Raw genomic sequence first — 27,335 nt, forward strand, 5'->3', positions numbered from 1 at the left:
TTATTGGAAAAAATTATATTTTGGAAGAACTCACTACAGAAGGTGACAGAATTCCAAAAATCAAATTACATGAAAATATACATCGCCATTTTCTTTGTACATTAGGTGAGGAAAACTCTGAAGTAGAAGGCAAAGCAGATGAAGGGCCACAGAAAAGAGTAAAGGAGGGAAACTATTTTTGATACCAAACCCAGAAGTTAGTCATTTGAAAGCCTACAGATGTGCATGCTTGAACTCAACCTTGAGAAAAAACAAGCCTCCCCCCCACACACCCCACCCCACAAACAGGCAATGAAAAAGGCAAACCAAAAATTTCACCCATAAAAAGCAGCTCATTCCTATCTTGGACTAACTTAGTCAACAACCAAACTTCCAAGTGAAAGCACTCAAGTTCTTGGAAGTTAAAAATCCATCAGGCTGCTCAAGGGTGCTCCATGGCCAGTTTTATTGCTATACCAAATTCAAGAAGGATGAATAATTGGGTTTAAAAAAGGGGTGGGAAGAAAAAAAAGCACCTTTGAGACTACAAAGGTCATCATAAAAGAAGACACAAGTAATTGATAGCAAATCCTTTCAGGGTTTAATTAGGAAAATTGTAAGTTCTGATGGGGAAAATAAAAGGGACCACATTTCAAAAAAAAAAAAAATATACTAAACTTTAATAAGCAAGAAATTTTAATTAAGCCTCAGTGGGTCAAAGGAAAATTAAAGTGGGAGGAAAAAAAACAAAACCAAAAAAAACCAACTTAGTATCCTAATTGGTTTTGACATGCTTCACAAGTTGCTGTTTTTTTTTTTTTTTAACTCAGGAAACAATGAATAGGGAGAGAAAAAACCTGCTAAAATCTTTAGAATTTACACAATTCTATCCCTAACTACAGACAGCATTATTTGGTACAATGTGTATTTGTGGATGTACATGAACAGTATATATATTATCCGGATCATGTTGTGCTATGTACACATCTTTACAATTCTTCCTGAAGGTTAAAGCAGTTCATTAGATTTCAAAATGCGTAATCATCTTGTGTTGGCACTTGTTAGGCTCTTGTCAGCATTGATAACTGGCATGTTTTATTGCAGCCCAGTTCCAGCCAGTGTTTGCCAACTTGTAACAACAGAAGTCCAGCAATAGGTGGGTAGAGTGCAGGAAAAAAAACAGTGCCATGTTTCTCAATTGGAGACCTGCAAAGAAATCACAGGTATTAAAATAAATCCCTCCTCACCCTCAATTATTTTCAAGATGTTAGTTAGCTTTTCAAGCTCACAAAGATTAACTATTACTTGTTCAAGAGCTTCACATACCTCTGAAGAGAAGATGGGTAAATCCAAACTCATCACCTGAGAAAGAGTGCAGTTAGTTCAGCACACTGTGTCCAAGCTCAATTAGCACTTTCTGGCTCCTGTAACTCGTGTTGCTTGTCGAGTGCGCAGCGTGTAAAACTTTGATTATTCACTCACAGGGCTAAACGTGGCAGATTGAGCACTGAAAAGTCTGTGCATTACTTACTGTGAGAGGCAGGGACAAGTGGCACAGCAGTGCTCAGCAAGCACTGACAGCACAGCCCCCAGTCACACTGGGCTGGTCTGAAACCAGCTGTGGCCCCTTCTCATCCAACTCCCTGCCCATCGCTCACTGGGGAGGAGTCACCAGACTTAGAAAAGCTTTTGCCTTCCAGAAAAGCAACACAGCCAATTACTTAAAATATTTGTCAAGAGCATTGTTTCACTATAGCTAAGTTCAACATGGCAACACAGCTGAGGTTAGTTAAGGATACTCTGGAGTGTTACTCACAGTTACTCCCTTTCTCCAAGACAGGAAAAAAAAAAGTCAGCATTAACAATTCTTGCACTCCAGTTACAGGCAGTTGTACAAGACTTTCTGTTCCTTTGCTTAGTCTTTTGATCAATATTAAGCATTTCTTGTGCTTAATCCATACTGGAGAAAAGTTCCTTTCAATCAAAGCATTTCTGCAAAGAGGGACTGCACAACTAATTTGTCACAGATGGAGCCTTCCCCCAACCCCCCCACCATGTTTACAGGAGGGTAAGAAAGGAACTCTCTCCTGTACAACTGTGATTTAAACAAACTACCCAGCCAAAGAATACAGTAAGCTGCTCTGGTTCAGTCTGAACTACACACAGTGGCACATTTCTGTCCCTGTGAATTATGTATGCTGTAGGTAACCAGTAAATATGGATTTGAGGTCTGCCAGCCAAATGGGTCAGAGCAGTTTATTTGCCAAACCAACCATTAAGAAAAGGCAGCTTCAACATGAAGTTCTGTTTTGCTTTGAAAAGCAAGAGTGGGAAATTATTAGCTCATGGAGGAAGTTTTTCCTTGGCATACCCAAGATAAAGTGACCAAAGGCCAGGGATTTAAGGGCCATGCTTTAATATAGAGCTTTCTACAAGAGGTTATTAAAAAAAAAGTCCCATTAAAACTGAGATGGGATTGTGTAAATTAGAGTAAATATCTTGAGTCAGAAGCTCTTTAACAGGGTGGCAAAAAATGCAAATATCACGTCAGCTACTCTCAGGTCAAAACTTGTCCAAGCTCTCAGATATGCCACAGTTCAGTTTCCAAGCAGAACACAGCTGTTTTTATGAAGCTATTCCCAAGCCTTCCTCACTAAAGATGTTTTTTGGGCTGCTGAAGAGAACACCACCTTTCTTGATATTATTGACTGGTAATATCTCCATTTGATGCTTTCTGCTGTGCCAGGAGACTCTGTTAAAACTCCCTTAGATACCTGAAACAAACCCTTCTCAGTGGTTCCTGGCAACCTCACTGAAGTCTCATTTAACTCCTATGTGCAACATGCCACCAACATCTGCAAGATAATCCACAACTCCTGAGATAACAAGATTTAAGATGCTTTTAAGATTCTAATAAGTGTTCTTCACAATAATGAATACCAAGGAATTGTCACCCCCTTCTATTACAGCTCCAGTAACCTCTTAAGTGCCATTAATAAAGCAGGATGAATTCTGATAAAGAGAAGTTCAACTTCTGAACAGCATAAAACACAAGAATACAAGAGAAGTTCCCCAATTTTGGCAGAACAGGCTGTCAAGTGCACTTAAGTTCTTTTAGTCTTTAGTACTGCATACAGGCAAAGAGCTTCACTGAGATCATGCAGCTGAGAAGAAAGGTTTGGGGGTTTCTTTTTGCTTTTGAGGGGGAGAAAAATAGTTCAGCAACACTTAAGCAGGAAATCCTCAACTCAGGTAACTGACTTGTCTTGAGAAGGATACTTACCCTGAAAAAAGTGAAGCTACTAGCTGCTGAATAAGTGTCACTCAAAAGCAGTTTCTTGGCTTTTTCTTACACAGCGGGCAACTTTTCTTTTAAATTCTCCATTTCTGTCTTCTCTCCATTCTTTCTGTAATTGAATAGACAGCTTTCAGATGTCAGTCCTACAACAAGGAGTTGTACAAGCTCTAGGAAGACTCTTGTTGTTTATGTTTTCAGACATTAGCCATCTAGTCAACACCTGAATTTGCTTACAATCATTGAGCTCCTCATTGAAAACCTGTGATATTCAGGACTTTCTGAAGTTTGCTCTGGGTTTCTGTGCCAGCTGCTTACAAGACAGTGAGGATGTAATTTTCCCCTTGGATTTTAGGCACACTCCAAGACTAACCTGGTGGCTTACCAGTATTTCACACTGTCTGTGCTAAAATCTATTTGCTTCAGCCTGCAAAGTAGCAGCAAACTCAACCTGCAGACCTCAAGCTTTTATGTGTTAGAGACAGTGTCTTTAACTGCAGTGGTGAGAAAGCTGTACAGGTACTGTGGAGTTACTCCGAGATTTTTTAAAGACAGTTTCATTTCTCTTCAGTCTAGCCAGGACACTCCAGGACAGAAATACAGAAGTCACAGTATCTAGAAGAGGCACAGCAGTGTCCTTGGAAAGCAAACACCTCCTAGTTAGACATGGCTGTAAGATACTGGCTCTGTGAGAAAGACCTTAGGAGAACACTCAGCTCACCTACAGGGCTGGCCTCTGTGACAGGGATCTGATTTCAGAACTGCAGAGATGAAGAGCCAAGATAAAGATGAGCAGGAAGATAGGTAAGAGGGAAGTCTGAACCCAGAGATGCACACATCAAGGTATCACAAAAACCTACATGAGAAAGTGCAGCCAGGTTTGTTTTGTGCCAGGCTCACAAGGAGCTCAGATGAAAGCACAGGAGCATCAGGTGTGGGTAAGACTGATGTGCTGGGCACTGCCTTCCAGTCAGAAGTGGTGGGGAAAATATAAAGAACCCCTTATTTCATGAAGTTCTAAGTTCTGAGTTTCTGATACAAGCAATATATTGTTACTGCAGGGGTGAGGGAAGAGGTTAAAATCCCCACATTGCATCAGGTGAAACAATCTAGCACACAACACCTCTTCACCCCCACCTGAAGGTTGTAGTAGATTTGAGTGATAAATGGCATAACCTAACATTCATCACACTGAAACAATCAGCACATTGGAGAGACCAGCATATCTTAACTTTCCTATGAAAGCACAAATAAGGCTACTAATTAGTTGTTCTTTTTCAGCAATTCATGCAGCAAACATTTGGTTCCTTGGACTGGGACATAGGACAGCTTACACAAGATGGCTTAAAGCCAAGAAAAGCATTCAATTTGTGCCCTCTGAGCTTCAGAGCTTTAGTTTTTGTTTCTACTTTTTCTATTTGTAGTTCTATGAATTGTTCAGATTTGAATAGCAAGCAAAGTGTCCAATTTGACAGCTGAATCTCCAAAAATGTCATGAACTGTTCTGTTTTTAAAAATATCTATTCAGGTTCCTGATCCTCATTTTTCTCCCACTCCAAGAGACAGTATTCCAACATGTAGTTCTTTTTTCCTGAAGGCAGGTATATCCCCTGCTCCTATAATCCTGTGAATTGCCTGTAACACCTTATTCACTAAACTCACTTAAAACCAGAAGCTACTGACAGCAGACAAAGTATCTTACAGTAACTGCCAAATTTTATTGCTGTACTAAACACAGGAGCTGCTGATTCTTCATTACCCTGAGTATGTTTTTTGCTAATATGAAGAGATCTACAATCCAGCAGGAGAACCAACTGCTCCAGTAGCACTTCAGAAGTTCCTTGAAACATGTAATGCCACAGTCAAAAATAGTTTCTAGCATCCAAAGTGATGCCTCACTACTGTCTTAAAATTTGGATTTTTTGATTCTTTCATGCTGAGCTAGAAAAAGCTGGTTTCATTTTTGACCTTTACCCTAAGGCAAATTCATTTTGTGTCTAACTTTCCTAACGAAAAAACCAAAATATAAAAACCCACTCCTGAAGAAGCTGTCAGAGTGGGGCACAACACAAAAAGTGTGATGTCAGGAACTGAAAAACCATGTGCTTTCTCCAGGGTTAGGCCAGCTACATTCAACACACATGAGTTTGTGAACTGAGGAGTTCTAATTGCACTTTTAGTATTTCATTATTAACTTGTTCCTCCTGGTGCTCTCAGCAGGAAATGTCCATATTTCCTGGGTGTCTGTTTCCACCAGTAACATGACACAAAACAGGACGTCCAACACTTAAAAAGGATAAATGAGGAAATTGTTAATTGCAACTTTTTGTTTTCTGTTTTCTTCCTATTAAATTTGTTTCATACGAGTCTGTTCCCATAATGACTTTTCAGAGAGCTCAAAACCACCTTTGAAAATACTCCTAACATAGCAGATCAAAGGCTCCAGGAAAGTACTAAACTGCCACCCACTTTGGGAAGGCATAGTTTGGCTGACAGAACAGGTTAACATTCCATTACAGAACTCTGCATCTCACAATTCCCATCTCATTCTTCCTCACTCCCACAGTTAAAAGAGCTAGAACTTCTCTTTTGTGAGAAGGCAACACTCACTGCTGAACTGCAATTCAAGAGCATGTCACTTATGTCAGATGAGCAGGGCCTGAAGTCTGCCCTCTATGCCCTTCCAGAAATGAGACTTCTTTCTCTCCCAACCACATTTTTCAGCCTCATTCTTATATTCTGCTCTAAACACAGCTCCTCTAGAGAGCTGATAGCTGTGTTTATACACACAGAGCACAGGCCATGGTCCAGAACACTTTGCTGGATCAAACCCTTCCATCTCACACCTGCAGAATCACCCTGGTTTTTGGCTGTAAACCAGACCATTTTTCCTCACTCCTGAGCCAGTCAGTCTAGTCTGGGACAACCCTCCCTGTTAAGCTGAAGGTCAGATGCCCAGTAAAGCCTTTGAGTACCTTCTCAGAGCACAGACCTACACAGTCAAACCTACTGCTCTAATCCACGGGACAGGAAGGCTGCTCTAGAGAAGTGAAAGCAACTTCCCAAGGCTAATTGGTAGTTTTGTCTGACAACATCACTGCTTTTCCCAGCACAATGGTAGCCTTGCCTTACTGTTTGCTAAACCAGAAACAGAAGTCCATTGCAAGGTTTGTACACTGCAGACAATTGGCAGACCAAGGAACGCCTTACCGCTGCATCAACATTAGCAGGAGAATCACCATTGGGATCTGCCAGCATAGAAATAACACTAATCATTATAGTTTCCACTGTGTGAATGGGAAGCCAGCGTTCCTCAGGTTTTTCATAGCCATATTTGTCTTCTCCAGGCTCATGAAGAATTGAAATGCAGACATCGCCGTTCTTGTCAACTACAAAATAGAACAAGGCATATTTCAGTCATGAACAACATGCTGGCATTTCTTCAGGACAGTCATGAACTGCTCATCTTCATTCCAGCTAGTCTGAAACACTGTTAGTGAAAACACTTTATAAAGAAGGAAAGTAATTAACTATTGCAGAACTTAAAGTGTAGTAAGCAGGGCTTGCTGCAAGTCTGAATGTGCCTGAACTCCTGACAGAGGGCACGTGGGGAGGAAGGACTCAGCCTAACATCACACTGCAGCTCTCAAGATTATTTATTTAGACAGGCTTCCACTACAGCCTTTTCTGTTAAGTTCAGCAAACTCGAGAATGACTTTTTTCCACAGCAACAGCTGGATATTACTGGAACATATTGAAATATGATTTAAACTGCTGGAATTAGAAAGTGCCTGACAAGTGCTCTGGTATTTCCAGAGCTGAAACTGCACAGCATTAAAATATTCCCTGTCCTTTTGATGGGAGCACTGTCTCCTCCCATCTTTCAACATCTACAGTTTCTGAAGTTGAAGGACATTTCTCTTTCCCAGTAAAACCATCTTCTGTTTTATTTTACCTTCCCATCCAATCTCCATCAGTCCATAGGTAAATGAGACATTAGGAAAAGTCTCCTTTAGAGAGGCTATAAGATATCTTTTCATGCTTCACTAGATGAGGACAACCTTGGGCTTTCTACTGAGCTGTCAAGCAGTAACAGCAAGATTAAATAACTGAAAGTATAACAAAAGGCAGCTATAGAAGTCAAGCTTTTCCTCAGACTAGAATTTTGCACTTTAGAAAAAAATCCCTGAACAATTACCAAGAATGCAAGAACCTACTCAGAACAGCTTCTGAAAATACTTTAAGAGTATTTTATGCTCTCAGAGTAGCACTATTAAAAACTCTGCCATTGTTATTACTTCTCTATTAAGTGAGGATGGCAAAGTAAAAGCAGAGTTTCAAATTTCTAACATGAACAGAAATGTATTCTATTTGTCTTCACTTTCTGCATTTTAGTTCTGAACTACAAAAAGAAATTGAAACTTTGACATTTCTTACCATTCGGATGCCAGATTTCTGTGATGAATTTCATTTTTGGCGGCCTCAGTGGGTAGTCTTTTGGAAAAGTAAGATGAGCCTTGAAAACACCACCTTCACTGGGGAATCAAAAATATCTTAGTAGAATTTCTTGTAAGCTTAAACTGAAGATCAGAACTTACTGATGTTCTAAGTTTACACCTCACACAACTTAACATCATGTTGGTAATTAACAGTATCAACACTTCCATATGCAATGTAAAGAGTTTCTACATTCAGAAGATCCTTTCACAAGATACTGCCAGTTCCCCATCATGATCTTTTTTAGAACCAGGAAGATGTTCCAGAGGGGAAAAACCATGGGGGTGGGAGGAGAATCAAAAAAACTGCCAAGGAATTTACCATCTGGAATCACAACTTATATTTTTTTCCTCACAGTACATTTATTACCAGGGGAAAAAAAAAGGTATTGCCAATAACTGCCTTTCTCAAGTCCAGCCCAGCAGACATCCATTTTCCTCTGCTAGAGGCCTCAGTCCTAATTTTGTGGTCTCAGTCTGCAGCAGTGAGCCCCAGTGAAAAAATGGAGAAAGCTCTGGCTGTGTGTAGAGCATTAAATGTTAAAAGACTTCCAATGCCACCTTTTCAAGTGACTCAGGCATGACAGTGAGGTGTTCTGCATTAGTTACCCACTCAACTGGAAAACAATAATAAACAAGAGACATCCAGGTTTTATGTGGAGTTACAGGCCAGGAGTAGTGCCTTTTGAAAAATGTGAAGGTCTGTATTAGATGGAAAGGCTTACAGATGGAATACTTTGCTAATGTCAATAATATTTGTCCTGCTACTGTCATTTCTTCTAACTGAAGGTTGTAACAAGATTTGGAATTGCAAAGGCAGAACAAAAAGTGGAACATAAACCTCCAAAGAAGATGGCATGAGATGCACAGTGTGACAAGCTGCTCCTCAGCAGCCACACAGACAAAAGGAGTGGTGAACAAAAAACTGTTCAGTGCAGATTTTTTCCTGTATTTGTAAAGGAGTAGGAGTCCCTAAAGTGCACTGGCTAATGAGAAAAAGAACATGTTTTACCAGCTTTAACCAAAGGGCTGCAGTTCTAGCAAGTGTCAAAAAAAAACCCAAAAAAACCAACCAAAAAAAACCCAAAGAAAACAAACAAAAAAACAACCCTGAAAAGCATTGCCTTTAAGTAACTTGGCTCTTTGAAGCAGCTGAGGGGATCTGAACCCACAGCATTTATTTTTCACAAGTTTTAGAAATGGCAGGCAGTTTCTAAAGAACCCTTCATCCCAGGAGAGGTAAGGATTCCAGAAACACTATTTTAACATCCATAATGTCAAGACAAAGGAGAGCTAGCTTGCATTTGTTGACAGCCCCAAACCAGTCAAACCCTTTCTTTCCAACTGAAAACGTCCTTCTTTCCCTTTTGAAAGGAGCAGATCCCCTACTAGGCTGTAGGGGATCCCTGCATATAAATACAGGTTTAAAGTGGATATACATTAGGTATCAGTCAATGAAATACAGCTGTCAATTAAGGGAGATCAATGCCATTTTTAGCAATATTCCTTATAAAAGGGTTTCTGTCATAGAGTAATGCACTAAGTCTAAAGTCTTTTCAAGTAAGCTCAGAATAAATAAAGTGGGAATGAGACTGATGTTTGAATATTGTTTAAGTTAAACTATTATATGTGACCATCCTTTTCAAACAGCCCAGGGGAGAAGGGTTCAGTGTAATTCTACCCTGAAAAAAAGCAACCAGGGACTGGAACAGAAGAGAGCTTCTTGCCTAAAAGCCTCAAAAAAAAGTTCAGGATCCTATAAAAATGGAGTTAAAACAACAACTGTTGCAACTTTTAATACCCAAGGTGACAATCAATTAGAAGCACCATTTAATTACTGACAGAATTTATAAAATAGCCATGAGAATATCACATGTTCAGAAAAAGTCAACAGAAGTTGGAGAAACCATCTCATGCAAGACATGAGAACCACAGCACAGTGAGCTTGAGGAAAAGCATTTTGATTACTGGATTTAAATACTTATTCCAAGTCTGCTGACAGACATACAGAACTTCATGCTGCAACCAAAACTGACCTCAAGTAAATGTCACTAGGCTTTTTGTATCAGTAGTTTACCACTGCAACAGCTTAATGAAGAGAACAGAGGTCATCTTCAGGAGCACACTTCAAAGTGGCCTCTCCCGGGCAGAGAGCCTTTTCCCAGAAACTGGAGTAGATGATCACCCCGAGGTACTCCAGGTCACACTTGCAAGTTCTCCCATCTCAATCTGACAGGATTCGAAGCTAATTCTGTGGACTGCTGAGGTTTCCTCCAACTACATCCCACTTGAATTTAATATTTTCCTACCATCACACACATGAAGTTGTAATGGTTCAACACAGCACTATCAGCTGAACTACAGCCTCCCAGCAACAACAGCAAATAGTGGATTTTATCTGCCTTACTTACATGTGAAAGAAAACAGAAGCTGCCTCTACGTGCACCTATTGTCTTTCTTTTCCATACAAGTACAAAGAGATCACTGTTGCATTTTCCCAGGGGAGTAAAGCAGTTTAGAACTTCTACATAGCAAATCCAGCTATTTACAGGTATTCTGCTAGCAACAGAAGAGCATTACCTGATTTAGCACAAGGTTTTGGTTAGCTTCTATTCACTAGGAGCAAACTAGAACGAGTAAATCCGAGTTCATTCATTTCTGTATTAGTATCAGTACTTACTATAGTGTGTCTGGAGGACCAATAATAAGGACTTCCCATCGATAAAGATCATTGTCATCTATTAAGCCTGCAGAAAAGCCTTCCACTGGATTTTTGTTGAGCTCTGTGTAGGAAAAAGAATTTAAGAGTAACTTTAAGTGTCTAGAATACATATTGGCTGGTTTTGTTCCTGTGTACATACACGACCAAAAAACCCCAAAGTGACATTTGGCACTTTCTCGTGGCCTGAGTGAGTGCCCTCAGCTCCCCCACCACAAACATTTGCCAGACCTGGGACCATGCCTGACCCTAAATTCTGTGAGTGTAACATGAGCAGAAGGGCCAGAACAACACACAACTATGGGACATGGTCTCCTAAACTAGATACCACCGAGTGTTTAAGTGAGGAAACAGGATTTCTAATAATACAAGAGCTTTACAAGACCCCCAAGGAGCCAGCTTAACTGAAGTCTGTCTTTAACTCTAGAAAATGTTGACAGAAGACCAAAGTCACGTTATATTTTTATATAAAAGCAACATTCTATTTTGTTCAAATGATTTTTCTTTCAGACTCTGAAAGCATTTGAGGCCTGTGCCAGTGAATTCTGGAGATAATGATTTACTATATTTTGAACTAGTACAAGAGAACATGGAAGATAAGCTGCTATGCTGCTCAGATATGGAGTTGTGTGTTTTTATTTCTTCCTTTTGCTTCACAGTTTTTTCCATCAGTGATAAGCTATAGAGCATTTTAAGTGTATAGGCTACCTCATACAGTTATTGCCAGATAGGAGCTTCTCTGCAAATAGCTACACACAAGTGAAGTCACAGCTAGGTCTAGACTCCACTGAACTTGTGTTTTCAGCCTGCTCCAGGAAAAAAAACCAAACCTGTAAGACCTGGAATGAAACATTTCAAATGAGTTTTGCCTACAATCCAGTGGTAGGGGTAGGAAGGTGAGAACATCTATTAACTGACAGCTTCAAGTCAGAAATTATATTAAATGCCATATTTATACCAAATTCAAATTCTTCATCCAGCATTTCTAACAGTACATACGAAGTCCTGACAGATCTTGGGTACTTAGGATACAGGAAGGGGGAAAGAAGTCATTCCTTCAAATGGTCAGTAATTTCCAGATTAAATTAAGAATGGTAGTTATTGTGGAAAAAGAAAAAAAAACCCACACACAAAAAACAACCAACCATACTTATTTTAAAACCCGTCAGACTCTATGCAGTCCTCAGTCTGCTCCACAGAACAGTTTGTCTACATATTCCTATTCTGTAAACCTAAAAGCCATAAGACTTAAGTTCAGAGGACCTTATAATGCCCTCAGGCACATTTAGAGGAACTTGAAGTGAGAACCTTGTACCTTTCTGGAGAAAAAGCTGCCATTAAGTCCAAACTGATTTGCCCATAAGCTTGCAATCACTGGTGGCCAGTTAAACTGAACTACTTAAAGTGTGGCTGAAAAAGGCAAGAATAATCAATTCAAGCTCTACAAAGAGGAGACTAAGTCCACACTGGAAAAACAAAGTGCTCAGCTCACGTGAAGGACACCAAGGTCCTGAAGAGGGAGACAGCAGGAATATCAACTTTAGTCATTACTAATTTAGTCAAACTTACCCACAAAGATGCCTCAATTCTAAAATCTCAAGGGACATATTGAAAGGAGTTTTCCTAGGAGGGGCTCAGAAGGGTGTAATCAGGAGAGAAGGTCAGCCATCAGTGCACCCAAGGTGCAAGACAAAGATTTGGGTACTGAGCCCAACCACGTTTTTTCCTGACAATGCCTGAAAGAAAAGGCAACGTCGCAGTCTCTCTAACCACGATGCAAACCTCAAACCCAAAAGCTACAGCACGGCCAGGCCTCCTCTAAGCAAATCAGTTTTCAGACTCTGGTATCTATGAAACTTTGTGGAAACAGCTGCACAAGCCTGAATAACCATTTAATCTTAGCTGAAAGGGCAGACAGCCTAGGTGAGTATTTCACATTTAAAGAGAGTTTTACCAGTCTCTTACTACCTCCTTAATACAAACATTTCTTCAGCATGGTCTATTAAAACTTCCACCACCTCAGTAGTCGAATATAACCTGCTTTTTCAGGCAGGATTTCATTTCAAAAATTGACTATTGCTTGTAAAAAAAGCCATCTCTGCTCAGGACCTTTACATCATCCTTTCAAATATTATTAATACTGTAATACAGAATACCCACTGTAGTAACTACAGAAGTAAGAATTCAAATAATAGGTTTTACTATCTCACCTAAGACTTTCAAACTTGAATTTAAGCCTGTGTAACACAAGTGCCATCATTTCTGCATTTCCACAGAGAAAAAAGGATTTGTGCAGAGTTCTGTGTGAACTGCTGTAACTCAAACTCCTCACATTTAGGTTCTTCATTGTTTGCAAGTTATCACTGCACACTGACAAGACTTTAAAGACTGCCAGAACTTAAGACTGGAAAATTCAGAATGTTTCTCTCTATTTAAATATGCCACAATATTTCCAAAGCCAATATACACATTTTCTTCTTTTTCTCAATGTGTGCTATTTCAATTTCTTTCTACATCTGTCTCAGCCTCAAACTACTTTATCCCTAAGTAGTTCAGAACATTTCTTGTGTATTTATTCCCAAAGAGAGACAGTTCTTACACTCTGACTCTCACCTAGGACCATGTAGCACTACATTGCAAGAGAGCTTGGGAAAAGGAATAAGATTCCTGGATGCCAACTCCTTTAATGTAGAACATCTGTAAACTGTATGAAAGGGACAATCATTAACAAAAATCTTCAGTTAAAGAAGATTGCTCCGTGGTGTTGCCTATAAAGCAAATGAGCACATCACTTCTTTCACAGGAGGTGCCATCAGTCTCAGCTTGTAAAAAGGTTATTTTCCTTCCATGACAGCAGTATTGAAGCACAGCTCAAACAGCTGCTGATTGCAGAAACACTCTTAGGAAAAACAATGAATAAAAGCTCATACACCTTCTCCATGAGAAGTATGCAGAATTACCAACAGCAATTTAAAAATGAGCTTTTCCATCCAGATTATTTATGTTAAACTAAACAACATGGCTGGCAGGCAGACAAAAAAGGAAGTCTCAGGAAAGTTCTGCACTGAGACATGAAAAGCATCAACCTTGGCTGCTTTACCATGCCAGTAGCTGCTACTCATTAAAACCTGCAAACACCAAGGGCCCAAGGTTTGTTTGGCTTTGTTTTTTTTCCCTGGATATAGTGAGTGTTGTGTACCAGAAAAGTTAACCAGCAGTACCACCTGTCCCCTGCCTCTCTCTGCACTAGTTGAGCCTCACACGGGAGTGAAATCCATGCACCAAAACCCCACAGGAACAGCGATGCAGGCAGGGCACAAAAGGTGCACACACGGCTCAGTGACAGGGCTGCTGCCAGGCCGGTGTCACTGACACTGCACCCGGGGCAGGGGGACAGCCAGGGCCAGGGGGACAGCCAGGGCCAGGGGGACAGCCAGGGCCAGGGGGACAGCCAGGGCCAGGGGGACAGCCAGGGCCAGGGGGACAGCCGCCCCCTGCGCCTGCAGCCCCCACCGAGCACAGCCTTAGCTGCTTGCAGCCTGAACAGGAGCTCCCCTAGACAAACGTGGGAAGAGCAAAGGATTCAGCTCCCTTCTCCAGGCAGGGAGAAGGGAACAAGCTCTTAGTGTAGTCCTCTACAAAGCCCTGCTGAAGAATTGCCCTAGAAGTCCTGGAAAAGGAGAGAAGCCAGATACCTATGAAGAACTGGATCCTTACACATTATTTTTCCAATAGCTTTACTTTGGGATTTCTTTTTCAGCTAAAGCTATGCTGTACTTTTTAAACATGAATGAGTGCATTAACATATTTCCATCATGTCCATGCCTAACTAAATGCCATTTACTTGCAACCACTATATATTAGTCTGTAGTTTAGCATTTCTGACAGTATTTTTTGCATTTCTGATTTAATAGGCATTTTTCTACCCAGCAGAAGAAAACAAAAATCCAGAACATGCACTCGCTCTAGAAGCGGTTTCAGGTACAGCCCTTTGCAGACCAAGCAGCAGCTGACAGCCAAAGCAGCACACACCTGGACAGCTGCCAAGCAGCAACATACTTGGAACAGAATCCAGTGTCTGCTTATAAATTAGACATTCAGTTCCTTTAATCCCAGTCCTGAACCTGGGATTAAATCCAATACCTGATTTGGGAGGTGAGGAAGACTAAAGGCCCATAATCCAACAGAATTGTTTAAATCCAGAACAGATTTTAAAGCTCCATGGCTCCCTTTCCACATGATCTGCCACACAACACACTCAGTTCTGCTTTAATAAGGGCTAAAAGAACAGACAAAGTTACCACTGCCTTAAACCTGAGCCAACACGGTACCATGGGCTGCACTTCCAGTTTCAGTGTTTAGTTTACATCAAGCTAAAGTTGTTCCCACACTCACTGAAACTGCCTCGATATAAGCCAAGAGACTTCACCAATCCCAGAGCAAAACAGCATCAACAGAAATGACTAAGCACAACGAGGCCCACAGCTCCCTAGAAGAGCTATGTGCGGCATCCAAACTTTTCAGCTGACGTCTCACCCAGACAGCCACAGCATATCAACTCTTCCAGTATTTTAAGCTACATTACAGTACAAAGCTTTCAAAAATATGAGCTCCTATAGGTTTTTAATTGCAGCCTCTTTAGTAAATTACACAGTGTTTGAGTTTTGTGCAGCCAGCGAAGAGTACAACACAAAACCAGTCTAGGGAGCCCAAGTCCTGGCTGAGGCCTCAGGATAAACCATCCAGCTGGCTTACACAGCTCTCAGAGCAAGCAGGCCATACCAGCACTTTATATCTGCTGCACCTTAGCCTTGTGTTGTCTCAGCACCAGGTCACACTGAAAATCCTCATTCTAGACTCTTCTTCTCCATATCCCACACTGTGACTTCCATATAGTCCTATCACTTCACTGAGGTCAGTTATGATTCCCAAAACTTTCCTCCATGCAGGACCCAGCTGTACATCTCAGATTTTAGAGAACTAGGGCTGAGATTACGATAAAGTAACATGATCTTTCTGTGGAGATGTATTCCCCAAGCTCTCCATTTCATCTTTCATCATGTTCTGTCTTGCTCCACAAGCTCATCCAAGAAGTTCAGACAAAACATAGCACCAAACATGCACACACTCCTGAAAGCCACCGGGGGAGTGACAAACAGACAACACTTAAAACTGATTAAGTCTCTGAAGGACATCAAAATTATTTTGAAGGGAGACTAAAGTAATAAAGACAAACCCATCTTTAGCAGTGATTCTACCAATCATTTAAGTAGAAGCTTTAGGTTTGACTTTAGCCTGGCCTAACTAATTTCCAGCACTCCACACATTACTCCTCCTTAATAAGGGCAGCACTTCAGACATTAACAAATCAAATTTTCTGAGCTCAGACAATTTGTAAGAAGGGTTGCACAGTAACAGGCAAGCTGCATCTCAGTGCAGTGCTGCACATCTTTGTGTACTGCTTCACTTGCCATCTCCTCAGCTATACCTGTGAAGACTTCCTTAGGGAAGCAGATTTTGAAAGGACAGAGGACAAGGCTGGAGGTTTCTTGTTTGATTTTTGGTTTATTCCCAAATTCCTAGCCATGGCTATAGTTCAGCTTTGCAAACAAGTGGAGAGCAGCACTAGCCCAAATTCCTTAAAATTGCCACTAGTATGAGAATTAAGGTACCAGAGAAACTTGAGTAAATAGTTTATTTTACGAGTAACGTCATCACATTATTCTAGAATTAAGGTAGAAATTGAGCTCCTTGATTCTGTATATTCTGTATCTGCACGGTCATAGGAGGCATGGCATATCTGGAGACAGACAACTGGAAGCTCAGATTAGTTATTTAGTAGAAAATTGAGTCTTAACACACCAACCAACCAGAAACTTGCAGGTCTTTGGTATTGCCTTGGTTCTTAAGGAGCTCCCCACAATCCCTTAAGCCCATGGAGATGCACATCATTAGACACTATCAATGCTCCTTTAGATTTCTCTCTCACAGGTCCCAAAACCAGCTCTTAGACAGTCTCAACGAGACTACAGATACCCAGCAACTGATCTAACCTGGCAACCCAGTTTACCCAGCCCACGGTCTGTTCCCGTGCACCATTTCACCTGAGAGTCCTAAAGACAGGCACCAACAGTCACAACCTATTCTGAGGCATTTCCTCCTGCAGCACCCTTCACACGTGGACCCTTCTGTGTACACACACTGAAACCAGTCCTTTTCCAACATCCCACGCTACAGAAGGAAGGTCTGCTTCCCCCTCCTTCAATGCATTTACCATTAATATCTAAACTTAAGTTACTGTGGACCACATTGTGCCTACTAAACCCACAAATCTTTTCTTTCAAAGCAAATGTGGTGTTCAAATTACTTTCCTGTCCAAATCACTGGAATTACAAAACATACTCATTTGATGAAAACCTTTGAATGCCAGTGTTGCTTGAAGTTTTGGAAATTATGCTTCCAGAATTAAGGTTCTCAGCAGTAAATTCAGAATATGTGCTCAAATTACCATCAGCCACATAATTTTGGTAGAAATCAAGGTAAAATGTCTCCTGAATAGCCTTCTTTGACTAGACTGCTAGAAGCATGCTGTGTATCACATCAGACCAGAATCCAGCACAGTTACACTACCCAGGCTAAAATGGAGGCTGAATAAGATCTGTTAAAAGACCACAACAAAGCCATTCCCAGTAAGTTCTGAATTTTGAGAAGAAGAGTTCTAAGGAAGGGAAAAACAAGGATAGTAAAAAGAACTGGAAGAACCCTGATTGGGAAACCCACATGTAAAAGGAAGCAATTATGTCACCAGGGAATAATCAGTGCTTTGCCCATAGTCAACTGCAGCACAGAGCCACATTCATCTGTCACCCAGTGTAACAGAAATGCCACCTCCACTTTGTCCTCCACGTTTGATGCCTCTTTCCACCCTTAAGAGTTAGACAAGTATTCAGTGGGTACCTGCATCTGTGTGCATTTGAGTTGGTCACCCTCAGCAGCATACAAGAGATCTTATCAGTTTCTGAGACACCATTGATTATCCCATCCCAAAGCAGGTGTCAAAAACAGGTCAGATGAATCACACTCTACACACACTTATTTCTCTCACCTGCAAAGAGACTTCAAGTTTTAGATGCCTACTGTACACAACTGCTGGAATTTGAAAGACAGGTGTCATCCTAAGTGCTATTAATGTAGCTGAATTTACAGGACAAGTTGATTAACTTCTTAAAAGCTAATTACCATTAGACTAAAGCTAAGAAAAAGAAATCCATCCAAGTATCTTCTGAGCAGTCACATACACATTTATCATGAAACAGCACTGCTGCACAGAGCCAAGGGTTCCAGGATGGGTTTGGTTCATAGACAAAAACAGAACATTAGAAATCCACTGAAAAGGCACTACGCCACAGGGAGATATTAACATCTGAGGGAGATGCTAACATCTAAGTTGCTGTGCAAGTCAAGAACAATTGTCCAGCTTGTTTTCTCTCCTGCTTATAATATGAATAACAGGTTTGCATATCCTAACTTGAGCTACATTGTTATTTAGAATTGTTTTAAGACATTCCTTTAAATGACTCCTGACAGCACCATCTTCTAGATCAACAGCAAATGCCAGCCAGCTAAAAAAACAGCCAGCTTGACCTATGAGGTGTATGATGACAGCACAGAAATACACTTCCCTTAACTATCCACACACACAGAGACTGTTTCTGAAAACCTTTACAGAGAGTTTCTATCAAAAAGTCTTTATTATTACTCTAAACCTGTGCAAAAGCTGCTAACACTTCTGTCCAGGAGAGCAGGTATTTTTATGGAACCCCATTTAAATTAGATTGCTATACTTAGTGTTCTTACAAGGTCTGGATATCTGATCTCTGCTCCAGCTGATATGCCTTGGACTCGAGAGTAGGAAAGAAAAGCAAGCATGAACACATTTTCACTTTAAGGATGGCCTAAAGCTCAAGCCTACTAGAGACTGTAAGTAAAAGATCTCATCAAGACCAGACACTGAAAGATAGGCACACACCACTGAAAACTGAAGCACAGTGCAGCTGGGTGAGAGCAAAGGCCTGCATGTGAAGTGCTGCCCTGATTCCATTCCCATACACTGGAACAAAAAGTGGACAGAGTTTCAGGAGTCCCACGCCCTCCTTCTCACACAAGCCACCTGCTCTCCTTTTTCCAGGTACCCAAGTCTGCACACATTTCAGAATTTGGTTGGTGCTTGCTTTCAGAAGAGCAGCCACCCTTCAGATCAGTTCCACTTCACTAGAACCCCATCTCTGCTAGAAACAAACTGTTACACTTTACATCAAAACAGAAGTTAATTAAACACACTACAGGAAGAAAATTGAGCAGAATGTCTAATTGAGGCAAGCAAGTTTCACCTACAGAGGTCACTTATTTTCAAATTGTGTAACACAAGGCTTTGGGGGAAACTAAAAACCAACTTGTACCAACCACAGAAGGGACAAGTAATCCTACATTAATTGAATGTGCAGGTATTGTTCCAAGTCTCTCTCTTGCACTAAAAAAGAAATGTCAACAATATACAGAAAAGTCAAGGCAGGATCAGCTATAATTACATGTGGCTTCATCTGAAGACCATTCACTCTACTTGATTTATCCCTATCAGTTTCTCTTAAATACATATATATAGCAAATCAATAAATCCTTAGTTTGCAGTTCTGCAGCAAATAACTACAATACTGAAGCTGGAATCAGTATCAATCACACAAGTCAAGACATTTTAGTTGGTTTTTGCATGATTTAATGTCTCCAAATGAAGCTCTTACCAACAAAGCAGAAATTCTGATTAAAGCATTTTCTCAAATGGTATTAATTTTGCTTCTTACTTCAGAGGATCTCCAACAACATCCTCCCATTGCACTACTCTCAAACCAAACACAAATAAATCACTGTACTGCCAGATCCAGATATGCCCTTACTTTGGTATAACTTACAATGCCTTGTTTGGGGGGAGCAGAGAGGAAAGAACTCAGAGCTAATGGTAAGTTTGGTTCTTTCCCTGAAAGATTAGTAAGCTGACCTAGGCAGAGCCAAGGCAGTGACTCCTTGACGAGGCAGGTTATTGCTTCATCCTGTTTAAGCAAGTGGTTGAGTCATCAAGCCTTTCCATTCTGTAGTTTAGCTAAACCTCACTTTCCAAAACTGCCAGCACCCCTGAAATTTTGCTGTTATAAATATTCTCTCCTTTGAAGATGCAAAGTTCAGATTATTCCTACAAGAGAAGCATTTGGAAAACTAACACGTAGCAGGCAAAGTTCGCCATTAGTCACATTTATCATGTTATTTACAGTGCAACAGAAATTCAGGCTCCTGTGCTGTTGTAGTGATTGGAGTCTGAGCAAGGCCTGTGTTTTAGCAATCATGTTGTCTATAAAGTCAGCTTGAGAAAGGCAGCTTTGATAATTCTGTCAGCACAGCCTCACAGAAACAGGATTATCTCATCTGCTGTAACAGGGCCCTGTGCTGCCAGGGGGTTAAGGTGACTGCTACACACATGCTGTACCTCAGTACCCCAAAAAGCATTAGACCAAAAAAACTGATGGTCATCTAAAAACATGAAAGAGTCTTCTGAAAACAGTATGTAGCAGTGTCTATAATTTCAGAACCAATTAAAATGCTGTGTTTTACATGTGCAGGACCTTGGAGTCCTAATTCTTTGGGATAATACAGAGTATTACTGTCCACATGAACAGACCTTCACAAAGGAGATACCAGGCAATCTAGTACCAAATTAATACTTCACATCAGAGCCACTCAAATGACTGTCTTACAGACAAACTTTCTGTAAGCCAGTGCTTAACTGTAAACAAAGGTGTCTTATACTTACACAAAGGTGTCTACAGCCACCCCAGAAACACACATCTCAGCTTTGATGTATAAAGCGATCTTCACTCTGCAATTTCCTCTCCATTCACTATTGAAATAGATTTTTTAAAAAGTCCTACCTAACTGCCAAAAATTCAACTGGTTCAACATTACCCAGTATATACTTCCGCAGAAGAAAGTAAAAATTGTTCAACTGTCACATTAAGTATTTAATACAGTGTTCCAACTTGCTGATTTTTAATTAGACATTTCTGCTTTGAAATAGAAGCTGTATACACTTCAAACTGAAATAATGCCATGTTTCTCATGATTAAGAAAAGCATTGGAGTGTCTTTTTCTGTATCCTAAGTTGGAGGTTATTTACAACCCAGCTCAACTTCAGCCAATGCTCCGTGTTTATGTTACAGAGAACTCGCACTTCTAGTTCCACTGTGTGCTACTGATTTAACCGCGTCCTCCCTAGGTGATTTTGCTGGTTGAACTAGACAAGTCTGCCTACTCTAAAGTCTCTGTGTCAGCAAGAATTTGGCAGAAAGATGAAATAAAAGTATTCAGAGATATACCTCAGTCTGTAAAACCTTTGGGCTTGACAGCAGTGGAGACTGGAAGAGGAGCTTTACACCCTGTTGTCTGCATTTCTTTTTAAAGAACATGAAGTTTTGGGGCTGTAAAAAGAAGTTTACCCTCCACCAGCTCCCCTGAGGGGTGAATTCTGCTTACCCAGCGCTACACTAATCTACACTTAAGTTCAGGGGCACTTGTTTTCTTTTAGGCTTTCCAGCACTCTGCCTGGAACAAATGGACAGGTCATGGCTTCTATTTCAAATTATTATCAAGCCACAAAGTACCCCCCTCCTCCAAAAAAAACCCACCCAAACCCCCCAAAACACCCAAACACTCCCAAAATCAAAAATAACCCCCCCAAAATAAACAAACAAAAAAATACCCACCAAAAAAACCAAACAGCGCCAAACAAAAATGTAAGAACAAATATGTTTGAATTTTAAGATATTTCCAGAAGCTGCTACAGCTTACAATTAAGTTGATTTGAGAGGGAACTGCATTTAATTTGACAGATATCCACAGATATCTGATCCTCCAGCTCTAGTTAGACCACCCTTTTTAAATGGTTTTGATATTAAGAGATCCCAAATCATCACTTCCTTAAAACTTAAAACACAAAAAACCCAAATCCATAAAAACTACTCAAAGTTCTTACTACTTTGAATTGTTCTTGTGCCTAAATGGGGGCAAGCACATGTCAATATAAAAACAGCTACTACACTTAGTCCCTGGGGGATCCAGCTCAGTATTTCATTAGCAAAGGCACTGTGAAGCCACACAGAATTTGGGAGATTAAAAAATAACCCACATGTAACTTGAAGTTATATTTTGTGACTGTCATTGAATGTCCCTTCTCTCTGAGCATTATCAGCATCCAGAACATGCCACTGAAGCACACAAGCATGTTGTACATGGTGCTGTGGTACCAGCTCACTGCTCAAGTTACAAGCCAGCTTGCTTTCAAAAAAAAAAAAAAATAGAAGTCTGTCTATATACACTCACTGGAGCAACTTCAGCTTGTGTTGTCAAGTTTTGCTCTGTTTAGTAAGGCCCACTGTTTTGCATCTCACTGACAACCAGCAGCCTCATCAGTTGACCTATACTTTGACAAAGAACTCAGGAATTAACACAGCTCATTAAAGTGCTCCGTGCCAGACACCTTCTTTCCCCATAATTAAGAACCAAAGCATACGGGGACCAAACAGGTAGCCACTCTGAGAACTACTGTTTAACATTTCTCCCTTCTCCTACACTGTTTTTTCTTCTAGGCATTAAAAAGAAATATCCAGGGTCTCACCATTAAAGAATTTTTATACTCGTCTACTGCTCCACCATTGGATAGGTTTCGGATTCCAACTTCAGCCTCCCTTCATTTCTAGATGTCTTGCTTCAACTTCAGATCTGTCCTTATCAAAGCACAACTGAATGATCTACAGCAATTTAAACTAGCTTAGAGCACATAACTCATCAACTGTCCATTTACTGTTCTCCAAAACCCAACCACCAGCTACAACTCCATGACTCACCACACCTGATACAGACAAAAGCTGCATGGAGCAGAGAGACTGAATATCAGTCCCACAGGGGCAAATACCACCAGAGTGGTGGCTTTTGGTTTGAGGTAGAAGAAACAATGTGGGTATTAACAAAGGGACACGTTGGAGCAGGTGAGACTTGGAAGACAGTCAGCAGTAGGGAAGGAAAAGCACGAAGCTCAGCCTCTAAGACTTCAAGCAGCCTGACACCAGAAAAACCAGTGCCAGTCCAGTGCCAGCTGAGTTCAGATGTCACATAGAAAATAGTTTCTCCCATACATGGTAACTTTCTCAGGTCAGTTATTCCACATAAGACTTTTGAAGAGTTCAAGACTCTTCTTCAACGCTCACCACACTTCATGCACACTCGAAGTCACTTTTAATATGGTTTCAATTTCTTTTAGTACATGTAAAGAGATACTAAAGGTATTGATATTATTTAAAACAAAACCCCCAGAATAGCTGCATGATGCAAGAAAATGGCTGCAGTAAGTACAGCTGAATCAGTAATAGGGGCAACTAGAAAAGCTCCCCAGTTTTTACTAGTACACATAAAGCCTTCAGATAAGAGTGAGCAGAAAGTTAAACAGAAGTTAACTCCTAGATCTAGTAGTCCACAAATGTACTTACATATTCAACCGCTCTGTGCTTACACAAGGCCTTAAGACCTCACAAGACAAAAAAAAAAAAAAAAACAAAAAAAAAAAACCCCACAACCAAACAAAAAACCACCAAACCACCCCAAAAAAAACCCCAAAACACCATGACAGAAGCTGCATACTTACTATTAAGAGACTTCAACCAAATGTCCAACTTTCCTTTGTGGAGCACAATTACTAGATTAAAAGAGAAATTCCAGACAGCTGAACAACTACTCTAGGTTACCAAATGCTTTTTATTACCAAGTTAGAAAGCAACTGTCGTACACTGTTTCCCTTTAGGGCTCATATACAGGGAGAGAGAAGCTTCACATCACACCCAGTCTGGAGCTCCTGCAGTAAGCCCATACCGAGGCATTATTAGCTTATCTGAACGTGCAGACACTTCACCGAGTGTCACTAATAACTTCAGCAGTTACCAGGGCATTAACAGGTGCATGCTGATGTTCAGGACTAAGGCCACAGTATTCGATTTTCAGTCACAGTACAAGATTTGTTGGGGTTTTTTTAAGACCTCTACCTTAAAGGGGTAAAACGTTCTGTGCCAGTACTTAACGATATTGAAGTTTCTCAAACTGATCACCATCCAAATCCAGAAAACAGAGCTGGAGATGCACAAACACATCATCCAGCTCGCTATACTCGGTTATGCAACCTCATCTCCTTACTGCTAACAATGCTGCTTTCCACCCTACGGCTTCCAACGACATTAACTGAAGTTTCGGGCCAAAATCCACCTCCGGGAACTCCTGTGCCACCCAGTGACCCTGTCCCTTTGTATGGCTACTCGGCCAACTCCAGCCAGCGCTGTAATTGCCCGAGTTTAGGTACACCTGGCACACATTTCCTTAACCGGGCACAAAGCAGTTTTTACGTAAGAGCCGAAAAAGGCCACCCGATTCTCGCAAGGTACGGCGCAGACCCGTGCCTTCCTCGAGTGGATCGCCGTACCCCGGCCCAGCAGGCAGAGGATGCGGCGAACATGTGCAAGTGGGGGAGGGAGGAAGGGAGCGCTGCCGGCGCGTTTCCCTTTAAGTGTGGCAGCGCACACATGGAGCCGCATTGTGCGGCCCCGCGCATGCGGGGCCCCTCGGCGGGGCCGGGCCGGGCCAGCTCGGCCGCCCGCCCGGGGACAAAGGGAGGGGGCGCGGCGACACCGAGCCCGTCCGACACCCCGATGACACCCCGCCGGCCCGGCCGCAGCACCCCGGCCGTGTCCGTCCCCCAGCCCGCTCCCCAACTCCTCCTCCCCCGCGCCCGTCCCGCCCTCTCGCCCCCGGCGGACCCCCCCGCCCCTCCCCGCGGGTCCCCCCGCAGCCGTCCCGCCCGCTCCCCCGCCCGCAGCCGCTGCTGCCCGGTCGTGTCCCCCCCGCCGGTGCCTGCGGAGCCCCCGCCGCTTCTCCTGACAACAAAGGGGCCAGCGGCCTCCCCCTCCCGGGCACGGGAGGTGAGGGAGAGCCGGCGAGGGGAGGCGGGACGAGGGCACCGCAGGTCCCCTCGGGAAGGGGTGCGAGTGCGGAGAGTCAGCCTGGGCCCGGAGTGCCTCGTTCCGGGGGACGGGGAACGATCCTTCTTCCTCCCCTTCTTTCCGACGCCTCAGAAACACCCCCAAACATCATCCCGCACGCATCCCCCGCGCTGCGGGACGAGCTCCGGCTCGGTTCTCCCCCCGCCCCGGGGAGACGGGACCGCAAGGGGAGGGGACGAGGAGTCCTCCACGCTTGGTACCGGGGGGCTGGGGGTGCCCACAAGCGCGGCCGGCGCCGCCCCGCGCTCCCCCGGCGGGACGGGGACAGCCGAGGGGACGCTCCGCCACCGTGCCGGCCCCGCTCCCCTCCCCCGGCTCCCCTGGCAGCAATCGCCGGCCGGGCTCCCCCTCCCCCGCTCGGCCTAGTTCCCTCGGCTCCCGGCTGGGCACAGCACGGCGAGGGGGGGCCGTAATCTCCCCTTCCCCCTCACACACACACGCACTCCCGCCCGCCCCCTCCCCGAGCCGGCGCCCCTTCCTTCCCCCGCTACGGGCCGCGGCCCCTCCGAGGCCGCCCGGCCGCGGCTCCCCCGCGGCGGATCACCCGCCGCCCTCCCTTCCTTCCTCCGCCGCCGGCCCAGGTACCTGCTAGTTGTCTCCGCAGTAGCAAGGCGGACTGGAGCTCCGTCATTCTCCCCCGCTCTGCCCGGGGAGGGAGTCCCAGCGGCGGCGGGGACGGCGCGGCTCCTGGCGCTGCGAGAGGTGGCGGCGAGCGTCCCTCAGCCCGTCCGCTCCGTGCCCGCCGGGGGTCTGGCTCGGCGCCGGCCGCCACAGCACGCAGGGTCCCGGGCAGGGCAGCGCGGCCGTGGCTCCGAGCCGCCCTCCGCCTCCTGCTCCGAGCCCTCAGCGCCGCCACCTCCCGCTCCCCCCGCCAGGAATTTCACCGCACTCGGGCCCGCGCAGGCGCACTCGGGCCGGCCGCCGGGCTTCCGCGCCGCCATCTTGAGAGCGGCTGAGGGGCGGGGAGCCGTGCTGGGCCGCCATGTTGGGAAGGTCCCTGCCTGCCCTTCCCGAGACAAGGCTGAATGTGCGGGGGGAAGGGAGAGCGCTCCGTGAGGGGACTCTCCTCACGAAGAACATTTAGGGACATAAACTAAAGCACAGCAAGTTCCACCTCAACTCGAGGAAGAACTTATTTATGTGAGCGTGGTAGAGCACTGGGACAGACTTGTGCAGGGAGGGCGTGGAGTCTGCCTCTGTGGAGAAACGCCAAACTCACCTCGACCTTCCTGTGTCACCTGGCCCAGGTGACCCTGCCTTGGTGATCTCCAGAGAGCACTAACAACCCTAACGATTCTGGGATCTGCAAAGGCCCTCATGAGCGACATTATTAGGAAGGAATGTGGTGCCCTGCCACAAGTTGCCCAGAGCAGCTGTGGCTCCTCCTGGATCCCTGGAAGTGTCCAAGACCAAGCTGGACAGAGTTTGGAGCAAACTGGGACAGTGAAAAGTGTCCCTGCCTATGGCACGGTGTGGAATGAGATTCTGCTGAGGTACAGCAGCCCTTGAGACACGTCTGCCCTCATCACCAGCTGCACAGGACCGTCAGAACAGGAGAAAGTAACAGCAGTGTCTGTGCTCAGAGCCCTGCTGGCCCTCAGGCTGCTGCCATCTTCCACCCCACTACATACAGGAGGTTTTGAGGGGCAGCTAACCAGAACAGGTTACCAGCTTGCTCACTCAGGATTGCTGCAAAATATACATTTTTGTCTCTGTGTGTGTGATGGGGATGCTTTGGAGCACTGTGCCACTGCACTGAGGATCTGCCCAGGGAAGAACAGAGATAAAAGGCCTAAATCAGCTCTTGCTCTTAGGAGGCAAAGGGGCGTTCCTGCATTAGTGTATCCCTGAAGGGCAACCTAGGCTTGGGTTTGGATGTCCGGCAAAAACCTTTAGAAAAAAGGCTTTTGAAGGATGACTACAAGTCTGAGGACAGGCACTGCAGAGGGAAAAAGCTAAAAATTAAGATAAGTTTAAGATTAATTAAGTTTATCCCAAGGAACTAAGTAAATTGCTAGGAAAAGCCTGACAAAAATACAAATGGTCTGTAGGCTCACATGTTGATTGTGAAACAGATAATGTGATAAATAGGTGTGTATAATTCTAAAATAAAACATATGGGCTGCTCTGCTCCTCTGGCTTCAAGCATTTCATTGGATTCCCTAATTTTACATTTCGGTTTTCAAGTATATGCAGTTTCTGGCTAATTGGATGAAGCATTATTACCAGTGATAGAAAGCAGGAAACTCCCTGCTCTATTGCAGAAAGAAATTACTACAAATGGATTTAGCCTGTATCAGTATGCCAAAATGTTCAAATCCTTTATTAAAAGGAAATTTTTAAATGTATTTGTTCTACTACAAGGGCTTTATTTTCTGAACACCAAAATTGGCTTGCAACAAAAGGAAAGAGAATGACCAATGGTAACGTCATTTCCTGTGCTCCAGTTTGGAAGGCCCAGTATAGTCTGAGAGTTTCATTACCGTGCTAGTGCAATTAATCAGAATATATTCCCAGATATTCTTCCAGTTCTGATTAAATCTGTGTCTTTTTCAATGATTAAACTGGGATGACAGAGGACATCCCATAGTGTATGATACCATTACTGAAATTCATCTCATAAGGGTGTCCTTAGCCAAAAAGAAAGTCTTTGTGAAAGCCTTTCTCCTTTGTTGGTTGACTCTAATTCCTAAATGTATTTT

The 27,335-nt window shown here is 43.2% G+C and overlaps 1 protein-coding gene and 1 long non-coding RNA gene across 4 annotated transcripts; one reads left to right on the plus strand and one right to left on the minus strand.

Annotated features, from left to right (window-relative positions):
- UBE2G1 (ubiquitin conjugating enzyme E2 G1) lies at positions 1–25,524 on the minus strand. 3 transcript variants are annotated; one of them, XR_010349388.1, is made up of 8 exons: positions 24,057–24,252; positions 23,232–23,282; positions 10,451–10,553; positions 7,712–7,809; positions 6,485–6,663; positions 3,263–3,386; positions 1,306–1,341; positions 1–1,185 (listed from the first exon to the last, which is right to left on the minus strand). XR_010349388.1 is itself a non-coding variant. In XM_064394818.1 (7 exons), the coding sequence occupies exons 1-6, from the start codon at positions 24,166–24,168 to the stop codon at positions 3,300–3,302; spliced, it is 630 nt and encodes a 209-aa protein (XP_064250888.1). In that variant the 5' UTR covers positions 24,169–24,235; the 3' UTR covers positions 1–1,185; positions 3,263–3,299. The 3 variants fall into 3 exon arrangements, 2 of the variants coding, with proteins under 2 accessions (XP_064250888.1, XP_064250889.1); XM_064394818.1 differs by lacking the exon at positions 1,306–1,341 and having other exon boundaries at positions 24,057–24,235; XM_064394819.1 differs by lacking the exons at positions 1,306–1,341; positions 23,232–23,282; positions 24,057–24,252 and adding an exon at positions 25,219–25,524.
- Positions 23,572–26,764, plus strand: LOC135283748 (uncharacterized). The gene is made up of 2 exons (XR_010349389.1): positions 23,572–24,014; positions 25,881–26,764. It is a non-coding gene; the product is annotated as an uncharacterized LOC135283748 (long non-coding RNA).
- Positions 26,765–27,335: the final 571 nt, after the last annotated feature.

The sequence above is a fragment of the Passer domesticus genome, chromosome 19 (assembly GCF_036417665.1).
Source record: "Passer domesticus isolate bPasDom1 chromosome 19, bPasDom1.hap1, whole genome shotgun sequence".
Lineage (NCBI taxonomy): Eukaryota > Metazoa > Chordata > Aves > Passeriformes > Passeridae > Passer > Passer domesticus.

Excerpts from the sequence above, each read along its gene's own strand:
- UBE2G1 (XM_064394818.1), bottom strand. The coding sequence starts at position 24,168 with ATGCGGCTCCATGTGTGCGCTGCCACACTTAAAGGGAAACGCGCCGGC. Across the intron at positions 10,554-23,231 it reads TTGGTTGAAGTCTCTTAATA|AGCTCAACAAAAATCCAGTG; the intron begins GTAAGTATGCAG and ends TTTCCTACACAG. Across the intron at positions 3,387-6,484 it reads CTGCTAATGTTGATGCAGCG|AAAGAATGGAGAGAAGACAG; the intron begins GTAAGGCGTTCC and ends ATTCAATTACAG.